This window comes from Ambystoma mexicanum, chromosome 2p (assembly GCF_040938575.1).
Source record: "Ambystoma mexicanum isolate Mex_15411 chromosome 2p, UKY_AmexF1_1, whole genome shotgun sequence".
In the NCBI taxonomy this organism is placed as follows: Eukaryota; Metazoa; Chordata; class Amphibia; order Caudata; family Ambystomatidae; genus Ambystoma; species Ambystoma mexicanum.
This window is the reverse complement of record NC_090923.1, coordinates 625,578,636-625,600,858: the sequence shown is the minus strand read 5'-3', so window position 1 is coordinate 625,600,858 and position 22,223 is coordinate 625,578,636. Positions and strand designations below refer to the sequence as shown.

The following is a 22,223-nucleotide window of genomic DNA, read 5'->3' as shown; positions in this document are numbered from 1 at the left end:
GTTTTTCCACCGAATCAGTGCGAGTTAGTGGGTCTGAAGGTGTATCGGTAGACTTACCGCCTTCCGCGGCGTTAGCGGGCCCAGCGGTCGGTTTTTCACCTTTATATCCTAGTTGTGATTTTTGGGCCTACCGCGACCTTCGGGACAGTCGGATTTCCGTGCTTCGACATGTAAACCAAATTTAGGGGTAGCGCCCTTGTTTGTTTTGGAATGCCCAATCGCAAGACGCTGCTATGGATGCGGGGAAAGCTTTGGATCTGAACGATGCGAGGAATCAGCTGAAATTTTCGACTGCCCTGCTGGCGCTTTCACCTTTTTCAATGTACCTGTTGAAATAGGTGTTGGGGTTAAATGTTAAAGGTATTTGTACCGCGCACCGTCACCAATGGAATTGGTCCCCAGGTGCTCTGGCGGATCTATAAACGATAAGGGGGGGGGGTTAGTAAGGTGAAGAGGGAGTAGGATAGTGAGAGGAGGGGTGTCCTGTTGGCAGCTTCAACTCGGCTTTGGTGCGGGTATTGGATCGGTGTCAGTCCGCAAGTGCTGTTGCTCCGGCTTATGTGTTGTTGCAGTGTTGTGAAGTGCGTGCGGCTTGTGGTGCAAGATATGGTTGTGTGAGTTTTTGAGTGAGATAAGTATGCAGAGTTTGAGGTTATATTGGTTAGTGGGTTACCTGCCCTTTAGCATGCTAACATTCACAGTATTGTCTAAGCGTGGCACTTGTTGGCCTTCACAATCCTATCTAGAAGCGGCGCCGGCCACTGTTCACAATTCTATCTTGGTGTGGACATGCCAACATTCACAAATCTAAGGGCAATGCGCTTATACGCCCCCTGTCGCCGGGTGTTGTCCCTGAAGTGAGACCAGAGTCCGGCCTTAAAGGGTCAGGGACAGGCGTGGCGGACCTAGAAAAGTCCGCCTTACGGTCCATCACATCTGCAACGGATATTTGGTCATGCCCCGGTCACTTTCGGCGGGAGTGGCAGTGGGGGAAGGGGTTCCACCCGCGACATACCATACGCAGGCCACCGCTTTATACACAGCGCTCCTTAAGGGATTTAGGCCGAAGGAGTTTACAAGACGCACACCGCTTCTCGTCGTGATCTAAGGGGAGGCAGGAGTTGCACATCGTGTGTTCGTCCTTCCACGGGTATCTACCCTACACAGACAGAGAGGGTAAAGCGGGGGGAAAGAGGAAAGACATACCGGAAATATGGCCACCCCGACCCCACTCTCCCTACTGTAAAGGCCGGTCAGAAGGCCCAGCCACATGGATGCTTCAGCCGCCGGATCATAGACGCCGAACTCCACCGCCGTAGCCAAGTCCCCCGCAGTCTTTGTCGACGTTGTTCTTGGCGTCGAAATGACTTAAGGGGGGAATAACCGACAAGTCGGTTTAGGAAAAACAATGTCTTATGTAAGAACTCCGCTATAGGGCGATCAGTTATCTGGGTGGGAAAAAACAATCTGAAGGACCTCGGCACGTGAGGGATTTTGGGTACACCACACGTCACGATAGGGATAGTGTTACATACACACCTATGCCGACGTCCCCTTTTGGTCCCCAAAAGACAAGATGCAATACTCTGCGCTTACCACTGGATTTCGGACCATATGCACAGCATGCGATTCTAAGCAGATTAACAAGCATCAGAAATACATGTACATGGTGGGTCAAATAGATACATAAAGGCAAACATGGTAGTAAAGAAGATACAGGTGTATATTAATGCAGGTGCAGCGGGATGAACACTTGTGTGGATCTAGGTATCCACATACTTCAGCCAGTTTATATAATTACATCTGAATTTAAGTTAGAGCTGTTCTTCTCTTATGTGGGCCGGCATAGAGTTCCAAAGTTGTGCTGCCCTGACTGAATCCGTTCCCCCGGCTTTGGAAGGCTTATATCTCGGTATGTTGAGGGTGTTGGAATTGGTTGACCTCAACAGTCCGATGGAGATTCTCCTCTGGAGTCTGTTAGTGAGATAGCTAGGGGCTGCATTGTTTAGAACTTTGTGAGTAAGGGAGGCCTCTTTTGAATACATTTTATTTTGGGTAGAGCCAATTATTTTGGCACCTTATCAATGATATGTGAGATCTTTTAGACACCGAGCACCGCACGCAAGGCATGGTTTTGGAGGAGGATTTGATTCCTATGGATGGTAGATTTATTGGCGCTGATGTACATGGCGTTGCAATAATCAAGCCTGGATAGAAGGGCTCTAGCCAGGATGATACAATTGTCAGAACGAAACCGTTTGCCTGTTCTGATGAGCTGACAGGTGTAGGCTGTGGCCGAGGCCAATGCCTTCACCTGTTTGGAGAAGGAGAGGGTGGAGTCGAGGTAGAAGCCGAATCTCTTCACCTCCTTGGCTACCTTAATGAGGTTGCCATCGATTACGAACGAGGAGTAGTCTTGGCTTAATTTCTTGAGGCTGTGGTGGGTGCCTAGGATGATTAGTTCGGTTTTATCATTCAGGCATGGATGGCAACCCACGGTCTATGCGTGAATGATGTTACACCCCACTTACCAAGGCCAAATCCTTGCGCATCATCCGCATAGTGTAGGTGATACTCAAGGTCCAGATCATCAAAAAGGGGCTTAGTAAATATGCTGCGTAGGGGAGACACAGAAGCCCTGTGGCACGCCGCAGGTGATAGGGATCGGGTCTGCTGCTGCTGACGGTGAGAAAACCCTCATAGTCCTGTCGCTTAGGAAAAACTCGATCCAGGTTATAGCCTCTTTGAAGAAGTGGGCGGCCGAGTCTAGGTGGCTGCAAAGGATCTTATGGTCTACAAGGTCGAATGCAGCCGAGAGGTCGAGCAGTAGAGGAGGGCTGGTATCTTTATCTGGTAGCTCATCAATTTGTTCCTTCAGATCGATGAGGGCGGTCTCAGTTCCATGTTGAGATCGGAATCCGGATTGTCGCGCTCCTAAAAGCTTGTGGAGTTATAGGAATTTTTTTATTTGATTATAGGTGTTCTTGTCCAGTATTTTTAACAAAAATGGAACTGTCGTGATGGGACGGTAATTTGTGGGTATAAGTGGATCTAGGAGTTTTTTTTTATTTTTTACAAGGGCAGCACCCAAGATTGTTTCAGGTTAGTGGGTACAGTGCTGGATGCAAACAAAGCATTAATGAGTTTAGAGACAAACGGAGATATCGCTAGCAGCATCTTTTATGAGCTTGACATAGGGCGCCCTGGCAGTTAGATGGCTTGATTAAGAGGATAACTTTCTCTACCTCAAGAATGGAAGTTTTGGGCACCAACCCGAAAACCACACTTCAGCTCAGTGAACGGTGAGAGGCCAACAGGACATCACAAATCTCACTTTCCTATTCCCACTACACCCTAACCTTTTTTCCCCCCCTTCCCCTTTTTTCACAATCTCCCCTTTCAGATGCACCGGAGGCCACTGCAGTGGTGACGGTGCGCGGTACAAATACCTTCAACATTAACATATATATATATAACACGGTCAGGGATGTGACAACCCCATTAAGAAGAGGGGGGGATGTGACAACCCCATTAAGAGGGGGATTAAGAGGGAGCCCAGCCCGCCCCAAATCCACAGAATGCTTGAACATGAGAAGGGATTCTGGTACCACTGTCCTTACCACAATTCCCACCAACCATTTTACTGGCCAGGTTTCTTCTTTAAGGACCACAACTCCCAGAATGCACCTGGGTGCAACCAGGAAAACTTACAGAACCAGGAAAGTGAAATTGAGGCCAGAAATGGAATGGACCATTTTTCCCTTCCCAAAAGGGAGACCGCCAACACAAGATGGACCGCCAGAGCAATTTGTAATTTGGGGGCATTGGGAGGGGGTAGTATACAGGGAGAATGAAAATGAACAGTGAAAACAGCCTGAAGGAGAGTATGGGAGAGAAACAAACTCCCCAAACACAGTTGGAAACAAACCACATGAAGGAAACCACAAGAAAAACAAGCAGCCAGACTTCAAGACTGTCAGGGAAGTGCCAACACTGAGCGGTATAGTTTACCAAATGATTGGCCATGGGGAGCATGCGACACAGAAGGCCAATGGGAGCCAGCAGGAACTTCAAAACAGGGCTGTATGGGCTATAAAAAAGGAACCTCCTTGATTCTCGTTCCATTAAAGATCACTCTTTCCATAACCTAACTACCAACACAGGAGGCAACTCTTTGGTTCGCATTCATCTCCACCGCTCAGGCACTAAAAGTCATACCAGCCCTATCTGATCACCACATTGTTTCCACATCATCTTATCTGCTCTCCACCCTCTAACCATGCACTCACTATTTGCCTCACCCATTACTAAAAAGGAAATTAAAACCTGCCATTACTCCCTCTCTCTGAGACCTACAGTTCTCACTCTTCTCCTTCACACCCGATGCTTCGACTAACAAGGCTGTCTCCTCCTTCCAATCCCTACTATACGGACTAATTCCTCTCCCATGCCCCACTACCAACTTCCACCCCCAAGTCTCAGCATCCTCAAACATGGGTCCCCCCATTCATACACTGTCCCTACATAGAAATGGTTGGCTGCTGCACAAATGACGGTGCACGCACCCCGCATGTGGACCTGCAACTCTACAACTTGGGCCGGAACACCTCTCGGAGCGAAAACTTAATTTTATTTCGCCCTCTTGGATACACAACGAGGCATACAGATAAGGTTCGTACCAGGACTTTTTAGGCATAAAATCTGTAAACCCAACAGATTTATTAGGGCGGTGCAAAGGTCAGGTTACTTGACAGAAACCGCAACAACTTTTGATTTTCTTTTCTACATGGATGTATTTTCAAGACATGGAGAAAAGCCTCTGAAACAGATTGCATTTCTGGGAAGCCTTTCAAAAAAAGAAACTGCACACTCATGAAAGGAATGGTTTCTTTCCATTTAGCTTCTGCTGTGTAGATGCTCATCGAGCAAACAAGCACTGTGCATATTTTCCTAGCATTTTAGAATTGTATAATTAAGATGCAAAACTAAATTGCAATTGAGAATTAATCTTTGCTAACAGATTATGCACAATTGTAATTTTCTGAGTTCCTGCGCTGTGTGCATAATCATGCAAAAAGCAGATCATGTGTACACTTATAATTTACATTCTATTTATAAAAACTGTAGAGTATGCAGTCTAGATTACATCCATTCAACCTTGCAGTCAATGGGGTACATTATTATAAATTGTCAGTGGCAGCAGTGTCTTTGCTTAAGGGTTAATGTTAAAGGACATTTGTATTGCACACTATCACCACCGGAGAGGTCCCCTGGCGGCTCTGAAAGAAAAAAAGGAAGGGAGTAGGGGGAGGGGGGTTAGTGGGAAGAAGCTGGAAAAGTGCAAGAGTAGTGATGTGCTGTTGGCGGCCTCAGCCCCTTGGGTCCGTTGGCTGGGCCTCAGTGTGTTCGGCCAGTAGCCGTGTACTGTTGTGCGAGTTTTTTGTTTTGTTGTTGCAATGTAGTGAAGTTTGTGCGCTTTGTTGTGCTTTAGGTTTGTGGTTTGGTTTGGAGTTTGAGATGTGTATGCAGAGGGGGGAATTGTTAGTGCAAAAATTGGTTAGTTGGCATCTTTAGCCTAAATTCAGGCACTGGGCTTACGTAATCCCCCAAGGTGGGTTCGGGAGCACCCCTGCGCCTCTGTTCTGATCTGTGTCCGTCCGGCCTTCAAGGTCCCTTTCACATCTGGTCTCCTCCTCCCCAGCCTCCCTCGCAGCGCTACCCCCCATTTTCCCTTCACACTTGTCTGGCTAGTGCACCTGCCAATGTCCACAGCTCAGATAGTGTGGTGATTGCCAATATCCCGATAATTCCACCACACTGCGATACCCGGTGGCAACTATGAGGCGAGTGCGGATGTTGGGTGGGAATTAGGGTGGGTTGTTGACTGTGGGTGTCTCCTGTGTTCCCCTCTAACCGGCGTCTTTCGTCCAGGTGCCGTGGGAGCTTCTTCACATAGGGAATTGTCCACCGTCAGTAATGAGTTATCCGTGTCCACTCCAGGTTAGTCATCCCTTTTCCTTTGGTTCGGTTTTCAGTTTGAGTCTGGTGTTGAAGAGCCAGGTTTTAGTAATTTCCTAAATTTTAGGTGATTTTTGGTGTTGATTATTTCTTTTGGGATGTTGTTCCAGGTTTTTGCAGCTAAGTGGTAGAAGGAGGTACCTCCAAGTTACTTCTTGAGGTAGGTTTTTGGTTCCAGGTGGATTTCGTTGCTCAACGAGGAGTCTTGTAGGCTTGTAGATTATTTTCTTTTGTAGGAATTCTGCTCCTTGTCCACTGATTGCCCTGTGAGTTATGCACATTGTTTTGAAGGTGATGCAGTGTTTTACTGGGAGCCAGTGTAGTGTTTTTAGGTCAGTAGTGATGTGTTCTCTTCTTGATAGTTTGAGGAGTAGTCTGGCTGCTGCATTTTGGATCAGTTGTTTCTTCAGGAGGTATTCTGGTATTCCGAGGTAGCGGCTGTTTGCATAGTCGATACTTGACATGATGAGGGCGACGATAATGATTGTTTTGTGCGTGAAGGAGAGGAATGGTAGGATTCTTCTTGCTGTGTGGAGGAGGAAAAAACATTTGACTGTTGCATTTACTTGTGGTTCTAAGGTTAGGGTGCTGTCCATCAGGACTTCGATTATTTTTCTACCGGTGATGGTGCAGTTCCCATTTCCGTTGGCCACGGGATGGTGGTTGTGCTCTCTTGGTCTTTGGCTATGGTCAAGATTTGTGTCTTTCCTGGGTTGATTTTCAGGTTGTTGGCAGTCATCCAGTTGAAGACTTCTTTTAGACACTCGATTAGGGTTTATCAGCTTGGGTGTCTGATTTTGTAGAGGATTTGGGTATCATCTGCGTAATTGTAGCATGTAATGTACTTTTTGAAGATTCTGTTAACCGGAGTCCGGTAGATGTTGAAGTACAGTGGTGATAGTGAGGATCCTTGTGGCACTCCAGTCGTTAACTCTTGGAGTGCATTTGAAGGGTTTAATCCATACGGTTTGTTTCATCTACTAGGAATGATTTAGTCCAGAGAAGTGCTGTGTCTGTTATGCCTAGGTCTTCTTGTCCTTTGGTTAGGGTGCCTTGATTAACTGTCAAAGGTTGCAGAGAGGTCAAGTAAAGACAACTGTTCTAGCCTCTCAAATCTTCAAGACAATAAAAAACATCCAAGTGCTGTTCAAAAACAAGAGTCACATTTGTAATTGAAATAGAAACTCTGCAAAACCTGTCCCTGTGATAATCCAGATAGGTATTTAACTTCATGTAGTGCTTCATACATGGTTTGTCCAACATCTAGGCACTGATTATTATACCTCAGTCGATACACCATTGACCTCTGAAGGATGTCGGCCAATAGGTTAGCTCAGCCGGTTGAAAGCTCGTTGCTGCAATCTGTGCATGATCTACAGGTCGCAGGTTTGAGTCTCGCCAAGGCAAACAAATGAGTACAGACTTCAGTTTGGTGATCATTTTGATAAATATGTTCTATGTATAGCGCTTTGCCAAAAGCGCTATATAAATAACCATTGGACCATGAAATTAACATGGGAGTCCTTCCTTCTCTGCACTATTTTATCATAACATTGGCATCCCATTAGGTAGCGATAGCTCCAGGAAATTAGGAATTTCATCAAACATCAAAAGACCATTCAGCTATCAAACCTCAAAACACAATACAATGTTTGCTTTAGTATGTAATTGGTTGTGTTTTGGGTTTTCAACATTTAAATGTATACAGGAGATATCAAATGGCCAGACCTTAGAGCAATAAAGCAAGGTGTATGCACGTCGGCTGGATGTCATACATTTTACACTCTTGCAAAGGAGAAACGTAATTTTTACTCTTGAAATCGCATTTATTCAAAGTTTAAAAATATGTAAAATGCTCCCACCATAAAAATCTTACCTGGAGCACTGACTGCAACCATCCTTGCCGGCTACAGAGCACCCTAAAGTCACTCCTCCTTAACCTGGGACGATCAACTTCACTCACTGCTGATGGCCTAGCTGAATACTTAGCCTCCTCCATTTTGGAAATGTGTGCACCAAACAGAACCTCTTGCTTGTTTAGCTAGTCAAGCCTATTGCTCCTTTAGTGGACTCTTGCTGAACTCTTAAACATGTCCATCGTCTCCACTTGCTTACCCTCCATTTTCAAAATGGGCAGAGTCATCCCCTTTCCAAAAAAAGTAAGTGGCTGGCCCGAACCAATAGGCTAACTTTCACCCTGTCTTTCCTGCCGCACTACTCTACTCAAAAGGGTGATCACCAGTTACACAAATCCTACAAGGCCCCATACACGCATGATTCAGCGCCTGCCACACCACAGAAACAGCTCTCCTGAATGTCTCCAACTTCATTGCCTCTGCTAAGCACTCCAACCCATCCTCTTATTCTCCTTTGACATTCCCGCTGCCAATGACTATCGATTATTCGGATCCTCAATCTTATTGGTATTCACAATAAAGGCCTTTCCTGGATTGAATCCTGCCAGGCACCTTGTCAATTCTCCGTCTCCTGGAGTACCACTACTCTGTCAGTGTTTCACAAGGCTCCGTCTTGGGTCCTCTTCCTATTGACACTACACCTTGGCTCACTTCTCATTTGGGTACTCGTGCATACTTTTTGCATGCAGGAAACCAAATCATTCATTGTTTGCACTCTTCTCCGATAGCTCTATCAAAATTTCAAACTGTCGCTGCCATTAAATATTGGGTGGCTTTGCACTTGGATGTTAAACTCTACAAAAAAAATATATAACAAAAAATTTCTCTTCCCTGGCAATACTCTTGCTCCCTTTCCTCCCCTGCCTACCAAATTTCGACCCAACATTGTCCCCTACTTTTCTTCAGCTATAAACCTCAGCGCTATCTATAACCCTTCTCAAACCTGCTCTTTCAACTGCAGTGGCTTGCCTCAACCTCCTAAATATTAAGATCAGGCACCACCTTACTTTCAAAACTGCCAAGAATCTCCAACCACTCTGGTAAACTGGACTGTGCCACCATTCTCTTTGGTCTGCCCAACTATGCTGTCGATCCTCCCATGATCAGTGTGAGGGAGAATTCTCAGAAATGTGCCAATTCCTCTCTACCTTAGAGACCACCAGCAACTATGCTGGATTTTAGGACTTAATTTTTAACCTGGAGAGAGTGAGACCCTTTTCCCCCACTCATTTATTTTAATGTGATTTGAACATGTTTCTATTTATTGTGGAGTCTGACAAACTCAATAGGCATCTTTTACATTGTGACACAGCACCTTCAGTGCAGTGACACAGGGAAGTCTGATTTCCCAAAGGTTTACATACCTTCTCTTGGATAAACTACCGTTTCCAAAAGCAGTGAAGTGAAATGGACTACTTCCATTGGTAACTTTCTAGACCCAGCACACACCATTTTACAATAGGGTGCTGGAGGGGTTCCATAGTATCCCCTTGGTCTAGTTTCTCATTCAACAATTTTATGTTACCCTTTCCTTGATGAATGGCTGGTAGCAGTGATTTCCTTTTAACTACCGTGGTGTGCTTTTACCGCAGCTACAGTGAAGCACACAAGGGTGCCATTTTTGTCAAAATGGCCAGTCTTTTTTTCACCATTTCTCTGGGGAAAGGTTGTTCTTAAGATTTACTCTGCTTCCAAAACATGTTTCACCGGACAAAGGAATCCGAGGAAGAACTTGGGAGAGACGCCTGCTGCAACTCTTGGACCGTTGGTTTGCCGAGTGAAGCACTGCTGCTGTGCTGAAACTCCGAATTCGCCTCGACTAGAGAAGCCCTGCAAGGAAGACTTCTCCCCTTGAGTTGGTGGGACCAATCAACTCAAGCCCGTCTGGACATCCTCTCAAAGCTGATTGCATTTCCACTGCTGCAGGAACCGAAGAGCCAGGGAGAGGAACACCAGATTGCATGCGTTGCTTTTAAGTTGGCCAAGAGCTCCAGGAAGATCCTCCAGACTCCCAGGAAGCAGGACTGATCGAGCCTGAGCCACCTCAGAGTGCTGGACCCCAGATGCAAGGAAAGCCCATCTCTACAGTCAAGAACCAGAGTGGTGCCATTTAATGAGCCGGAAGGAGCTGAAACCACTAAGTGCCACTGAATAGAAGTTGCTACTTTTCTGTAACCGATCGCCCCATTGCAGTGCAGGAGTCCTCCAGACGTCCCCTCTTGTCCCCACGACTGTGGTCCAGGAACACAGGATCTGCAGAGCTGCACAGGAACAGAAGCCAGCTGAGACTGTACAGTACCTTTGGTTAGAAGAAATGGTCTAAGAACTTACCTTTTGTATAGCCTCTCTTGTATTCAGTTGAGACTGCTTTTGGTTGCTTCTGTATAGTTGCTAACAGCTGCTTTGCTTCACAAGCCTAAACAGCTCATGACCCTACTTTGAATTCTTCTTTTCTGTAAAGACTTCTAAAACATTGTGCAAGACTTTTACCTACCTCTAGGAAGTGCTTCAGCTCACCTAGACTTTTGTCCAATTGACCCTGGCCTGGCTCCCTGAATGACTACTCTTCCCTCTGACTTTTGTGTTTGGTCTCCCTTCCAGGAAGGGGCTAACCTACTTTGCATTTTTTTCCATAGTACTTACCGGATTCAAAATATTTGTGGGTTCTCTTGTTTTATTCTAATAATCCTTTTGACATACTCCAAGTATTGCTCTAAAAGCAACAGTGATATTAATGTCCACAGTGTCCTAACTATTTAAGTCGCCTGAGGGTGTACGAAAGGTCTGTGCACCATCCCAAATGGGCATTTGCTGATTTAGAGAAGCTAAGTGTGTATTTGAGGTATTTGTGTGTTGCTATTATACTGCTCCCTTCTGAAGGCTTATTCAAACTGACTTAAATGAATAATGGTTTAATCAAGAAACCTTGCATGTAAGAGTGTATTTGGATACTTGTCACTGAATCTCTAACTCCCTTACAGCTCCCATTGACCCCTCTTGAGATAAGCCTGGCTGCTCAATCACACTACCAACCTGTGTAGTACAGACTTGTACCAAAGGTTGGGTTCCTATTGCCAGGAGGCAAAGGTTGTTGTAGTGCACCCAAAGGGTACTACTCCAAATCTTCCCTAATAATCATCAACTTTGCTTCCAGGACTGACTTCAGGCCCAATTCCTTGCAGTCACCAGGCAATGCAAAACAGGGCCAGATTTAAATGTAGTCTCCCGGTTCACCCATCTATCTATGGTAAGCACCACTATCTATCCAATTCTATCCAATTCTATCCAATTCTATCCAATTCTTCTAGTAATCTCCATCATTTGCTCATAGAGCTCCAAGTGTTCCCAAACAGAATACTTGGCGTTCTTATGATAAGGCGTGATGACACTCCTTATTGCCTTTATTTGTTTCAATGGGTCCTTAAGCAAGGCCCTTTTTGCCTTATTGGCCTTTTTGGTTCGGGTAACCCTGGTCCATTCATCCGACTCAGAAGCGCTGCTCCCAGAGGTGCCCGTCTGATCTTCCAGGTTTTCCCGGATTCTGCGAGCCTGGGAATGGCTGGCAGAATGTGGGGACCTGGTCTCCTGTGTCCTGTGACGCTCAGAGGAGTCTTCAGATCCCTCCTTGCTACCAGGATTTGCTGGGTATTCCCCCACTGACCTAACTGGGCAGAGGTTTTCAGGATGCCCTTAGTGGGCCTACTCTCCTGGGGTTCCCCAGTAAATTGCACTGTGCTTGGGTGCCCATACCCAGATGCCCGCCCCTCCATTCCTGGGTGGTACTGGCCTATGAGCCCCATACTTTCAGCTGGATAGTAATCTGCCATCCCCATGGCCCTGGGCTCCTTAACTATCCTTGTGGCACACCACCCTCCCTGCGCTTCCTCTCTACAGTTCAGTTCATGCTCCTGTTGCATAGAACTCTTGCCCCAGACATCCTAGAAACGTTCCACATGAAATTGTTCTAAACCAAAGTGAAAGCCTACCTCTTCGCCTCAAGAGTTACCCTCTTAATCTACTGCTCATCTGCCTTGTAGCTAACTTTTTAACCTCGCCTCCAATCGGCCTCTGTCCCTCACCTTCTCTACCTCCACTCTAGCACTTCATCCATCATGGTCACATCCCCAAGCCATCTGCCTATACCGCCTACCTGCACTTCAAAATCTCTAGTGTTGGTTCTCCTTTATGTATGCATGTCCAACTACATTGTCCCTGGTAATTATTCCATTTACTCCCTTACACAATCTGGTCAGAACGTCACTAACTCACCCCATTGTAAAAAGCTCACTTTTTGTCAAATCCGATTTCTTACCTACTGTACCCTCATTTATGAGCAAACTAGCATTGTTCCTCCTCCCTGTATATAAATGGAAACTTACAACAATGTCACACCTAACGCAGCAACCTTCTCTACTGCGCCTTTGCGCCCTTCTGTAGTGCTAACCTGAAGTCCCCCCCCCCCAACAAAGGGGGGGAATAAGGGGGGAGAATGGAGGTCATGTGAGGAAGTGCAGACAATAGGAGTCACCTGGCAGAGATTGACGTATCAGGGCGGAATAGGGAATGTGGGAGCCCACTGGAGGTTGAGATAAGCGGCAGAGAACACACCTAATGTGAGAACAGGAATTTGATGGGAAATGGAAAAATGTCTAGTTCTTTTTCTAATAAAATGTTGGAGCAAAGTGTCACAATAATTCATCTGAAAGATCTAGTGTGGACCTTTCCATTTGGCATCGATGAAGTGTGTACTGTACATTTTAGCCACCCCACTTACCACCCAGGAGTAAAGCTTGGCCTGCTCTGCCACACTACAATTTAGATGGCATAGTGAAACCTGAGCAAACTCTTGGTACCCAAGTAAGGAAGACAAACCTAAAGATCCTGATTAAGGAGTCCAAGTAAAATCTCCAACACAGGGCAGCCATCCCCATTCCGAAGGAAGGGCAAGTCAAGCCTCCACTTTACAAGAGCGGGAATCACAAGTATAATTTATGGGCCTTGTAGACACCCTAGTTTTAAAGCAGTATATTGCACAAGAGAACACTGTCTTAAACTTAAGAAGGTGCCACCAGCCGCCGGATAATATTGGTCTAGCCGGTAAAATGGGGTATTAGCGAATAGGCTATCGCAGATCCTCTCAGATATCCACGAGGACCAAGCGGGTTTCGTCAGGGGACGACACACCCAAGATAACGTCAGAAGAGCCATAGATGTGATCGAATGGGGGAGACGGACAAACCAGAAATTTGCAATAGCTGCCCTGGATGCCTTGCGGGCTTTCAACAGCTTGGACTGGGTATATCTACGGATGATCCTGGAGAAATTCGGATGCGGAACACTATTCAGCAGGATGATCCTGGCAAATTTTCTAACACCCATCTACATCATTTCGGATAAACGCCTGCGACTCAAGACAAGTGGAGATACGGAGAGGTACGTGCCAGGGCTGCCCCCTATCTCCACTAATATTTGCTATGGAACCGCTAGCAGCAAGATAAAGAGGAAACCCTGACATAAAACGAGTGCAAATCAAGGAGACCCTGCAGAAAATAGCACTATATGTGATGTGATGCTCTATATGGGAGACACTATGAATACATTACCGAAAGCCGTAGAGACACTGAAAATCCAGATATGGTGGCAAATTCTTAATCAAGTACAATCAAAGGCACTAAACATAACTGAAGACGCAAATACAATAAACTGCATGAAGCAAAGATTCCCCCTGAGATGGGAGGAAAACACGCTAGAATACTTGGGTGTTCACCTGGCAAAGAAATTCGAGGACTTATATAAATCAAACATCCCCTCTCTGGAAACAACTAAAAGCGGACCTGCTGAGATGGGATAATCAGGAATTATCATGGTTCGCCAGAATAGCAGCGGTAAAGATGACCCTTCTCCCCCGCCTTCTATACGTGACGAGTTCAATACCCGTGAAGACCCCTTAACAGATAATCAAAGAACTTCAAAACGCAGTATTTAAATTCATATGGGCGAAAAAGAGACCCAGAATACAGAGACGCATACTGACCCGTACCCTGCTCCTGGGAGGCCTGGGGGTCCCAGACCTGGGCAGTCACATCATTGCAGCGCACTTGGCCCCCATTCTCCAGTGGGCTAACCCAGACATCAAAGGATGGAGAGCCATAGAACAAGCACCCACACAGATCCTGTTACCAGCACTCTTCGCACTGAACCCCAAGGCCCGCGAAGCAGAAGGAAAAATACTAGGAGCTACTAAAACAGCCCCGAGTAGCTGGGACAAAGCCATGCAAATGAAAAAGGTCAAACGAGGACTGGGTCCACTATCCCCAACAGCACATAACATCGACATCACCCCAGGCCTGAAGAAGAGTTTCTGGAAAGGTGCGGACAATCTGACACTGCAGGACATGTACCAAAACAGCGACCCAATCCCATTCCTAGAAAGCAAAAAGAAATTTGATCTAGGGGAAAATGAAAGGTTCAGGTACACGCAAGTACGACACTGGATCTCCCATCCCTCAGTGAAAAGAGCGGGAACGAGAAACCTAACGGGCTTGGAACTAACAATACAAGAAGGTGAACCAAAGAAGGGAATATCTAGAATCTACAGACTGCTAGATGGAGCACAACCAACGGACAACCTAAAATATAAAGAGAATTGGGAAAAAGATGTAGGTGAACCAATAACGGAAAGAGAGTGGGGCCAAATATGGACAAGAGCTCACAGATCCTCCAAATGTACAGCAATTAAAGAAGCTGCATATAAAGTATGCTACAGATGGTACTTGTCCCCCCACAGACTACACAAAATAAACTCAGAATATCCCCCAAACTGTTGGAGACAATGTGGAGGGAGAGGAGCTCTATTCCACATGTGGAGGACATGCCCCAAAGCAATTACCTATTGGAAGGAGATACTGGGACACATCAAAGACATTACAGGCAAAGACTTTCCACTATCACCTAAGATGGTCCTGCTGGGAGTAGAGGCAAAGGGAATATACACAGCATCGGGGCATATATCCACGCTAATAACACTATCAACAGCACGAATAACATTAGCACAAAGGTGGAACACACTAGAGGGCCCGACGACACCATGGTGGTGGATGAAACTATGGGGAGTAATGGCAATGGAGAAGGTAACTGCCATAAGAACAGAAACAGAGATACCTATCCATATGGTCCCCCTTCAGGGACTTTGTTGGAGACAGGGAAGCCCACTTCTATAAACCACTGACCCTCAGAAATATATTGATCACTTAACACCAGAACAGAGAAAGATAGAGAATCAGCACGACGAGAAAAGAGTACAAGGAGGGAAAAATAAAGGAGAAGTGGGAATTAACCGTGTACCATCTACACCCAAGAACTTATGTATGAAAGAATTAGACACTGCAAAGACGCCGGTCCACTTGGCCCCCCTTCCAAAATTTGTACCTGGGAAGGAAGTTAATGAAACGATAAAACTGGGAGATACCTATTGTATAGTAACAGACAACGAAATTATAATGTGGACTCATAATACCAAAAGTTATACTCTTGCACATTTGTTGAAACAAATGGACAGTGGGGAGGAGGGAGGGAAGATGATTTACAGATGAAGAAATTGGAGACAATATACGCAGCAACGGGTGACGTTAACCCTGAATGAAAGTTGGTCTATGCATTATGACAACAAAGTGTAACGATCATATGTTGTAATTATGTCTCCATTGAAAAATAAAAATAAAAATGGTTAAAAAAAAGATGGGGGTTAAACGCTCAATGATGTGATATATGTTTGATCTGCAGGTCACAGATTTGAATCCCTGCAAGGCCAACCGAGCCTTTCATCCTTCCAAGGTCAATAAATGAGTACCAATTTCGATTGGGTAACAGTAATGCATGTAAATTCATCCAACGTAAAGCGCTTTAGATTAAAGCGCCATAAAAACGAACTACGAGAGTACCCATGTCCGGCTAGCAGCTTTTAACTTGAAATGGTTACCCACTAGTCTTGGAAATGATTACATCGTGATACTTGGTAAGCTCAATTAAAATAGCAGGAGATGCAGCTTCTTTGCACAAAGGTTATAACCATTTGTGCCAGCTGGAAATGTTTAAGAAATGCAAAATTGATTTTATGAACATAGACAAAGGAGAAATGGTTGAACTGTGCAAAGCTCACATCATTTTAAGTAACATACTAAGTGGATCTGCTGCCGTTCACCTCTAGCTATATATTTAGGAACTACAGTACGAAGTTATTTCAAGCAAAGGTAAAGCAAAATAGTGCCAACAGCCATGATCTTTATCAATTAAGGTATGGCCACAATTCAATAACTCACCTCTTCCTTGTCAGCAGTTGCCGGCAAACCCTGGATTTGAATAAACCTGCTAGCACTCTCTTCCCCAGAGGCAGGTCTGTAATCTTGGTCCTGAAGAAAAGGGGACCAGAATAAGAGTTGGTTATCAGTTTGCTAAAGACAGACAGTAAGCCATTACAAATCAATGAAGTTCATGCACACAATATGCAAATATTCTAGTGGGTCATAAGCACCATGACACATTCACCATGACACATTCAAGCCCAATGCTTCCATCCTCACAAAGAATTGCAGATTAATGGAATGCAGAAATTGTTCACCTACGGTCCATATTTAGGAAGCCAGAGTTAAGATCCTGATTACACCACTGACAAAGTGCATGATCAGATATGTTCTGGTTGAGAAGAATATTATTTCATACACCATAAAACACATACTGAATACTTGTGGTGTACACAATTACTCAAACTGGCTGTTCTAAATCTACATAAAAGCAATGACCATCTCCATTTTAAAATATTCCCTTTAAATATATGGTCAAACGAAACACAGGAGAATGCAGTGCTTTGGTGGACAGTATACCTAAGCAAACAGTAGCCGCTCAGTACTGTGTCCCACATATGTTTGCGAGACACATCAACCCATTTGTGCACGCAACATGCACTCAGGCCAGCACCATGTACTGAGCATCCAGTGTTTTAATAAATATACTGTAAACCAAAGGACTGCATTTTCCATGCTTCAGTTCACAATATATTTAACCCAAACATATGAAAGTGCACAAGTCCTTGCGCCATGCTGGCCGCAGCCAACAACGCATGCCAAAAAAAGGGACCTGCACCGAAAAGACTGCACAGAATTACCAGGTTACTCACCGTAGTGACCACCTTACTCCTAAGTCCATAGTCCCCTTTCCTCCATACTTATGGGACATCTCTCCTTCCTGTGGGACGGGACCGGAGCACTTTGTAAAAAGCATCCACATTTTTTTCAAAAATGTGTCCGTCCCATCTGACACATGGCCAACAGATCCGCCATTCTGTGCCCGGTCAGATACACTCGGCAGTCTATCGTGTTCCAACAAAAACCCAGGAAAGTCAGGTCCTGTGAGACCGTCAGAGGATTTCCGCCAGTTCACCGACAGCCAAAGATGGAACAGGAGCTGAAGGAGAGACTGGAGGTTGCCCGCTGCTGCCAACGGACAAGGGCTCCGTAGGAGCCAGTCGTCCAAATAGGGATACACATGGATACCCTGGAGACAAAGATAGGCTGCAATCACCAACATCATCTTCATGAAGACACGCAGCGCCGAACTGAGGCCAAAAGGAAGCACCCGAAACTGGAAGTGCTCCTCTCCCAAAGAGAAACTGAGGTATCTCCTGTGTGGGTTCCAAATCAGGATATGCATGTACGCATCCTAAAGATCCACCACGCTGAGCCAATCGTCCGCCTGCAACGAGGAGCGAATTTGGCCGGGCGTGATCTTGAATTTCTCTTGGGGTAGGGAAAGATTGAACTGGGAAAGGTCTAGGATGGTGCACAGGCCAGCCTGGTTGGGTTTGGGCACCGTAAACAGCTGGGAGTAGAAGCCCTCCCCTCGCTCCCCAGGGAGAACGGGTTCCACAGCCCTGAGGAGCAGAAGTTTCTGAACCTCGGCCTTGAGGGAGGGTGAGTCCGACAGCTGAAAAGGAGGGTTGAGGGGTGGGGTATGGGGTAAAGGTAAGCAGAAGCTCGCTCGAGCGACTGACAAGACCCATCAGTCTTCTGTGATGGTCTGCCATGCCTCCCAATGAGACGCAATCCGTCCTCCCACCGGGGTCTCGTGTGAGTCTGGAAAAACCTCATTTGGCAAGTTGATCGGTGGCGGTACCGCCTGAACTTGAGGAGGCTGAGGAGCGGGAGAAATACCACGTACGCTGTTGTCTACGGTGGTTATTCCCTGCAGGAGTATTCACTCTGCGATTTTTGCAGTCGAAGAAGCCCCTAAAACCAGAGGAAGGTCGACCTTGCGACAACGGCCTTTGAGCTATAAAGGAAGCTTTAACCAGAACAGACAATGATTTTGCCGTCTGAGTGCTGTCTTTGGTTTTGGTGAGCTCTACATCAGTAGAAGAGTGAAAAAGCTCCTTCCCATCAAAAGGAAGGTCCAGAACCTTGTCTTGCACCTCCTTCGAGAACTAAGTGGCATCAGACCCCAAGCTGAGGTGTCTACGTGATGAGTCGGAGCCTCCAGGAGATCCTGGGCCAAGACCCTGGCATCGGAAATGCCTCCTCTGAAATCCTCCAGCTTCTCGATCGGATTGTGCTCCTCAAACTCCGACAGACCTCTCCACATCCGAATGTTAGCTCCCGCCAAAAATCAATTCTGCATTGGCCTGCCTGAGCTTCAAGGCCGAATTGGCAAAGATTTTCCTCCCTAGGGAGTCCAGGAGCTTGTCCTCCTTTCCCAAGACCTGAGTCGCAGGCGCGGAGGAGGATGCTGCAACTCTGGATTGCAACGTGGCCGCAGCCAGCACTGTAGAGGAGGGAGGCGGACAAGATAAGGCCACTTCTTCCGAGGAATGTAGCCTGTACCTCGCGTCAATCTTTTTATTGACAAAAAGTTCCGAGTGTGGCTTCGGACCTCGGCCAGAACGTCCTTCTGCAAGAATAGGCCGGTACGCTCCAAAGGAGACAAGGTGAACGCCCCAGAAAGCATGCCCTCCTGCGGAGCAGGTGCTTCGGGCAACGGAACATCTAAGAAGCTCATCATGTCCAGTACCCGGTCATGGAAAGCTCTGGTAGAGCGGGGCAGGTCCTCGTTGTCCTGATCGCTTTGAAGGTCATCTGACAGGTCAGGATCCTGCTCAGCTGTGTCAGGCACTGCCTTGTCCACTGGGGACAATGGTGGCACAGGCGGAAGCGCAGGGGGAGGCACCACGGGCAAGGGAGGCGCCGGCGGAACCACCATCGGAACGGTTGGAGCCGGAGGCGCGGGTGGACATATCTCCTTGAAAAGCCCTTTGAAATATTCCCTCATGGGGTCGGTGCGCATAAGCGCTTGAAATTTACCGAAAAAGGCGTCCTCAGGAGATTGTTTCGGAACCTGAGGAGGCCTCATGAGGTGGACAAATCCAGGGACTTAACAGGGAAGGGTGCCACACCGGCCCCTCCGCCGACATATCCACATAAATCAAGGGAGCCGCCGCCGCGGGCAACTAAACATTGTCCGGGAGAGGCATCCGGGCGTTCCAATCATAAATTGCCCGGTAAGGATGTGCACAAGGGACCTTAGGTTCACCCGAAGGACCGAACCCTACAACAGGGGCCAATGGCCTAGTTGTAGGGGGCGGAGGGGTAGTACCTAAAATGGCTGCCGTGGTCGTGGCGGGAACGGCCGCCATTTTGTCCTCATCTGAGGGGAACTGTGGCACGTGAGGCAGGGGTCCCCGTCGATGGATCAGGGGTCTTAATTTTAGCCTTAACTTAAGGAACCTCGGCAGAGCCGGTACTATGATGCCTGGAATGTTTCTGCGACATACCAACTGAGCCTTCGAAGGAAGAGCCTCGGCACTGCCGGTAAAAGAAGACATTTTCTTCTTTGCCCCCTCAACAGATCTGGTGTCACCACAAGAGTGAGAACGGTGCGCTGTCACCAACAGGGCCTTGCCCGGCCCCTCAGAACTGTTGGTATCCTTAGCCTCTGCACGAGGGCCCTAGGCCCGGTAGAAGCCTTATCAGCACGGGCCTCTAACATCCGTTTGGTAACCTCAGCCAAGACCTCGGGGCGTACCCCGGTTTTATTTTTTAGTGAAGCCGAAAGAGCGGCCTCAGAGCAAGCTCCGGTACCCCACGACTCAGAACTGGGTCTACAAACAGCCCCCACAGGAGGGGCCTCGGAGCGTACTCGTATTCACAGGCCTCTTACCTTGGAGAAAACTCAGATAGAATTATTAGGCCCGACAGGCACCTCAGGGCGAACCCCGGTAACACAGCGATCAACGTCCCTCCCGGCTCGAGAGGAACCCGGGAAGGTGTCCCCCGGCCGGGGTACTCTGAATAGTAAAGAATTTACCGGGCGTTTTTTCTTCTCGTCGATGGACGCCTGAAAATGCCAAGGAGGAGTCCGTCTGAACACCTCCTCCCACCGCTCCAACCGACATTGAAGTGCCCGGACCGAAAGGGAGTCACAGTAAAAACAGGAGTCCCAACGGTGTTCCGGACCCAAACACTCTAAACAAAGAGGATGGGGATTCGCCCTCGCGAAGCAACAGTGACACGATGAACAGTCTGGAAAATCTAGTTTAAAAGACAGACTAGTAAACGAACGCTAGCGAGAGCCAGAGAGGGGAAAAAGGGAAGAAAATCTTCTGAGGATGCAAGTGCGTCCGGTCCCGATCGTGCGGAGAAATGGACTGATGGGCGATGCGCGGGGGATGAGCCAAGGTGGGCGGAGTTACGGCCACGTGCCAGGCCACGCACAGGAAAGAGGGACAAATTTCTGAAAAAAATGTGTATGCTTTTTAGAAAGTGCTCCGGTCCCGTCCCACAGGACGGAGAGATGTCCCATAAGTATGGAGGAAAGGGGACGGGACGTAGGAGTAACGGTCCAGCTTCAATTTGCACCGTCTTCTCAAATTGAGATCCTCCTCCTGTAGGCTCCCTCGTCTGTTCTTTGGTTGAATGTGGAATAGAAATGATACTGCATTGAAACCTTAAGAACAGCCCTCACAATTAAATGGTTGTTCTAGGGTATAAAAACATTTGTGATCAGGATTCTACATTTCAATACATTGGCGAATATCAAGTTTGCAATCCATTAGGCTGATTTTAAGTCATGTGAATGTTAGAAATTGCAAGCAAGCCCTAATTTTACCCACTTTATTCAATAGAGTACACAATATTGAAATGCAGAAAATGATCAAGTGACTAAGAAATGTCCAATGCATACAAGGGCATTGGGCATGCCAGGAAGGAATCAGTTTTATTGAAAACGCCTGTTGCCTTAGAACACCACAGTTGGTAAATGTGGTAATTAGATTTGTCACCAAAAGTATGATATGCATTACTTACTGTAAAAGCATTTCTGATTGCATCTGCTTCGATTCACTTGTTCTCAGTTGAGACTGATTTTGTTTGCTTCTGTCGAGTTGCCAACTCATATGGTCTGACATCCAGTCAGAACCGCAGAGTATTGCATCTTGTCTTTCGAGAATCGTAAGGAGACGTCGACATGGGTGTGCCTGTAACACTATCCCGACGTGACATGTAGTGTACCCAATATCCCTCACATGTCGAGGTTCCTCCGTTTGTTTTTTTTCTGCCTCGAGGGAGCCTTAGGACTATCGCGAGTGAGTACAGAAAAGAAAGTGGTGAGAAGTCTGTTCCTTCCATCCGAGCGGGGAGGAAGAGTGGGCGCATGTGAATCTAAGCAGATACAACCATCCGACATGCTTTTACAGTAATTAATGCATATCTTCTGATGTTGGTTAATCTGCTTTGAAACATGCTGTGTGTAGACTAGCAAGCAGTACCCAGAGTTGAGTTGTTGTAAGAAGGAACAGTAGTGAAAAGATGTCTTAGTACTGCCTGGCCCACCTGAGAATCAGACCTAGAATGTGTGTCTAGGCAATAGTGTTTTGTAAAGGTGTGTACAGAACTCCACGTTGCCGCTTTACAAATGGACTCAAGGGGAACATTTACAATGAATGCTATGGGCACCCCAGTGCCTCGAGTAGAATGTGCTCTAGGCTTAAAGGCAGCTCTCTTAGCAAGACTGTAGCAGAGTGTGATGCATTTGACAATCCACCATCGTGGATTTGGAGACGTCTCCTCTTCCTGCCGCCACTGAAACGAAAAACGAATTCATCTTTCCAAGTGGTGAAGTTCTTTCCATGTAGAACATGACCGCTCTGCATACATCCAATGTGCGCAGGGTTCTTTCTCCCAGGCTGTAAAGATTTTGAATGAACGTGGATAGTTCCATCGACTGGTTCACATGGATCTTGGAAAT

General features: G+C 46.8%; 1 protein-coding gene across 2 annotated transcripts in view; it reads right to left on the bottom strand.

Moving 5' to 3' along the window:
* RBM6 (RNA binding motif protein 6) overlaps window positions 1–22,223 on the bottom strand; it is a 1,836,548-nt gene that overhangs the window by 1,607,984 nt on the left and 206,341 nt on the right. For both annotated transcript variants that reach the window (XM_069644148.1, XM_069644149.1), the window contains exon 5: window positions 16,253–16,342. In XM_069644148.1, coding sequence (XP_069500249.1) covers window positions 16,253–16,342 — 90 coding nt within the window. The remainder of the gene's footprint in view (window positions 1–16,252; window positions 16,343–22,223) is intronic.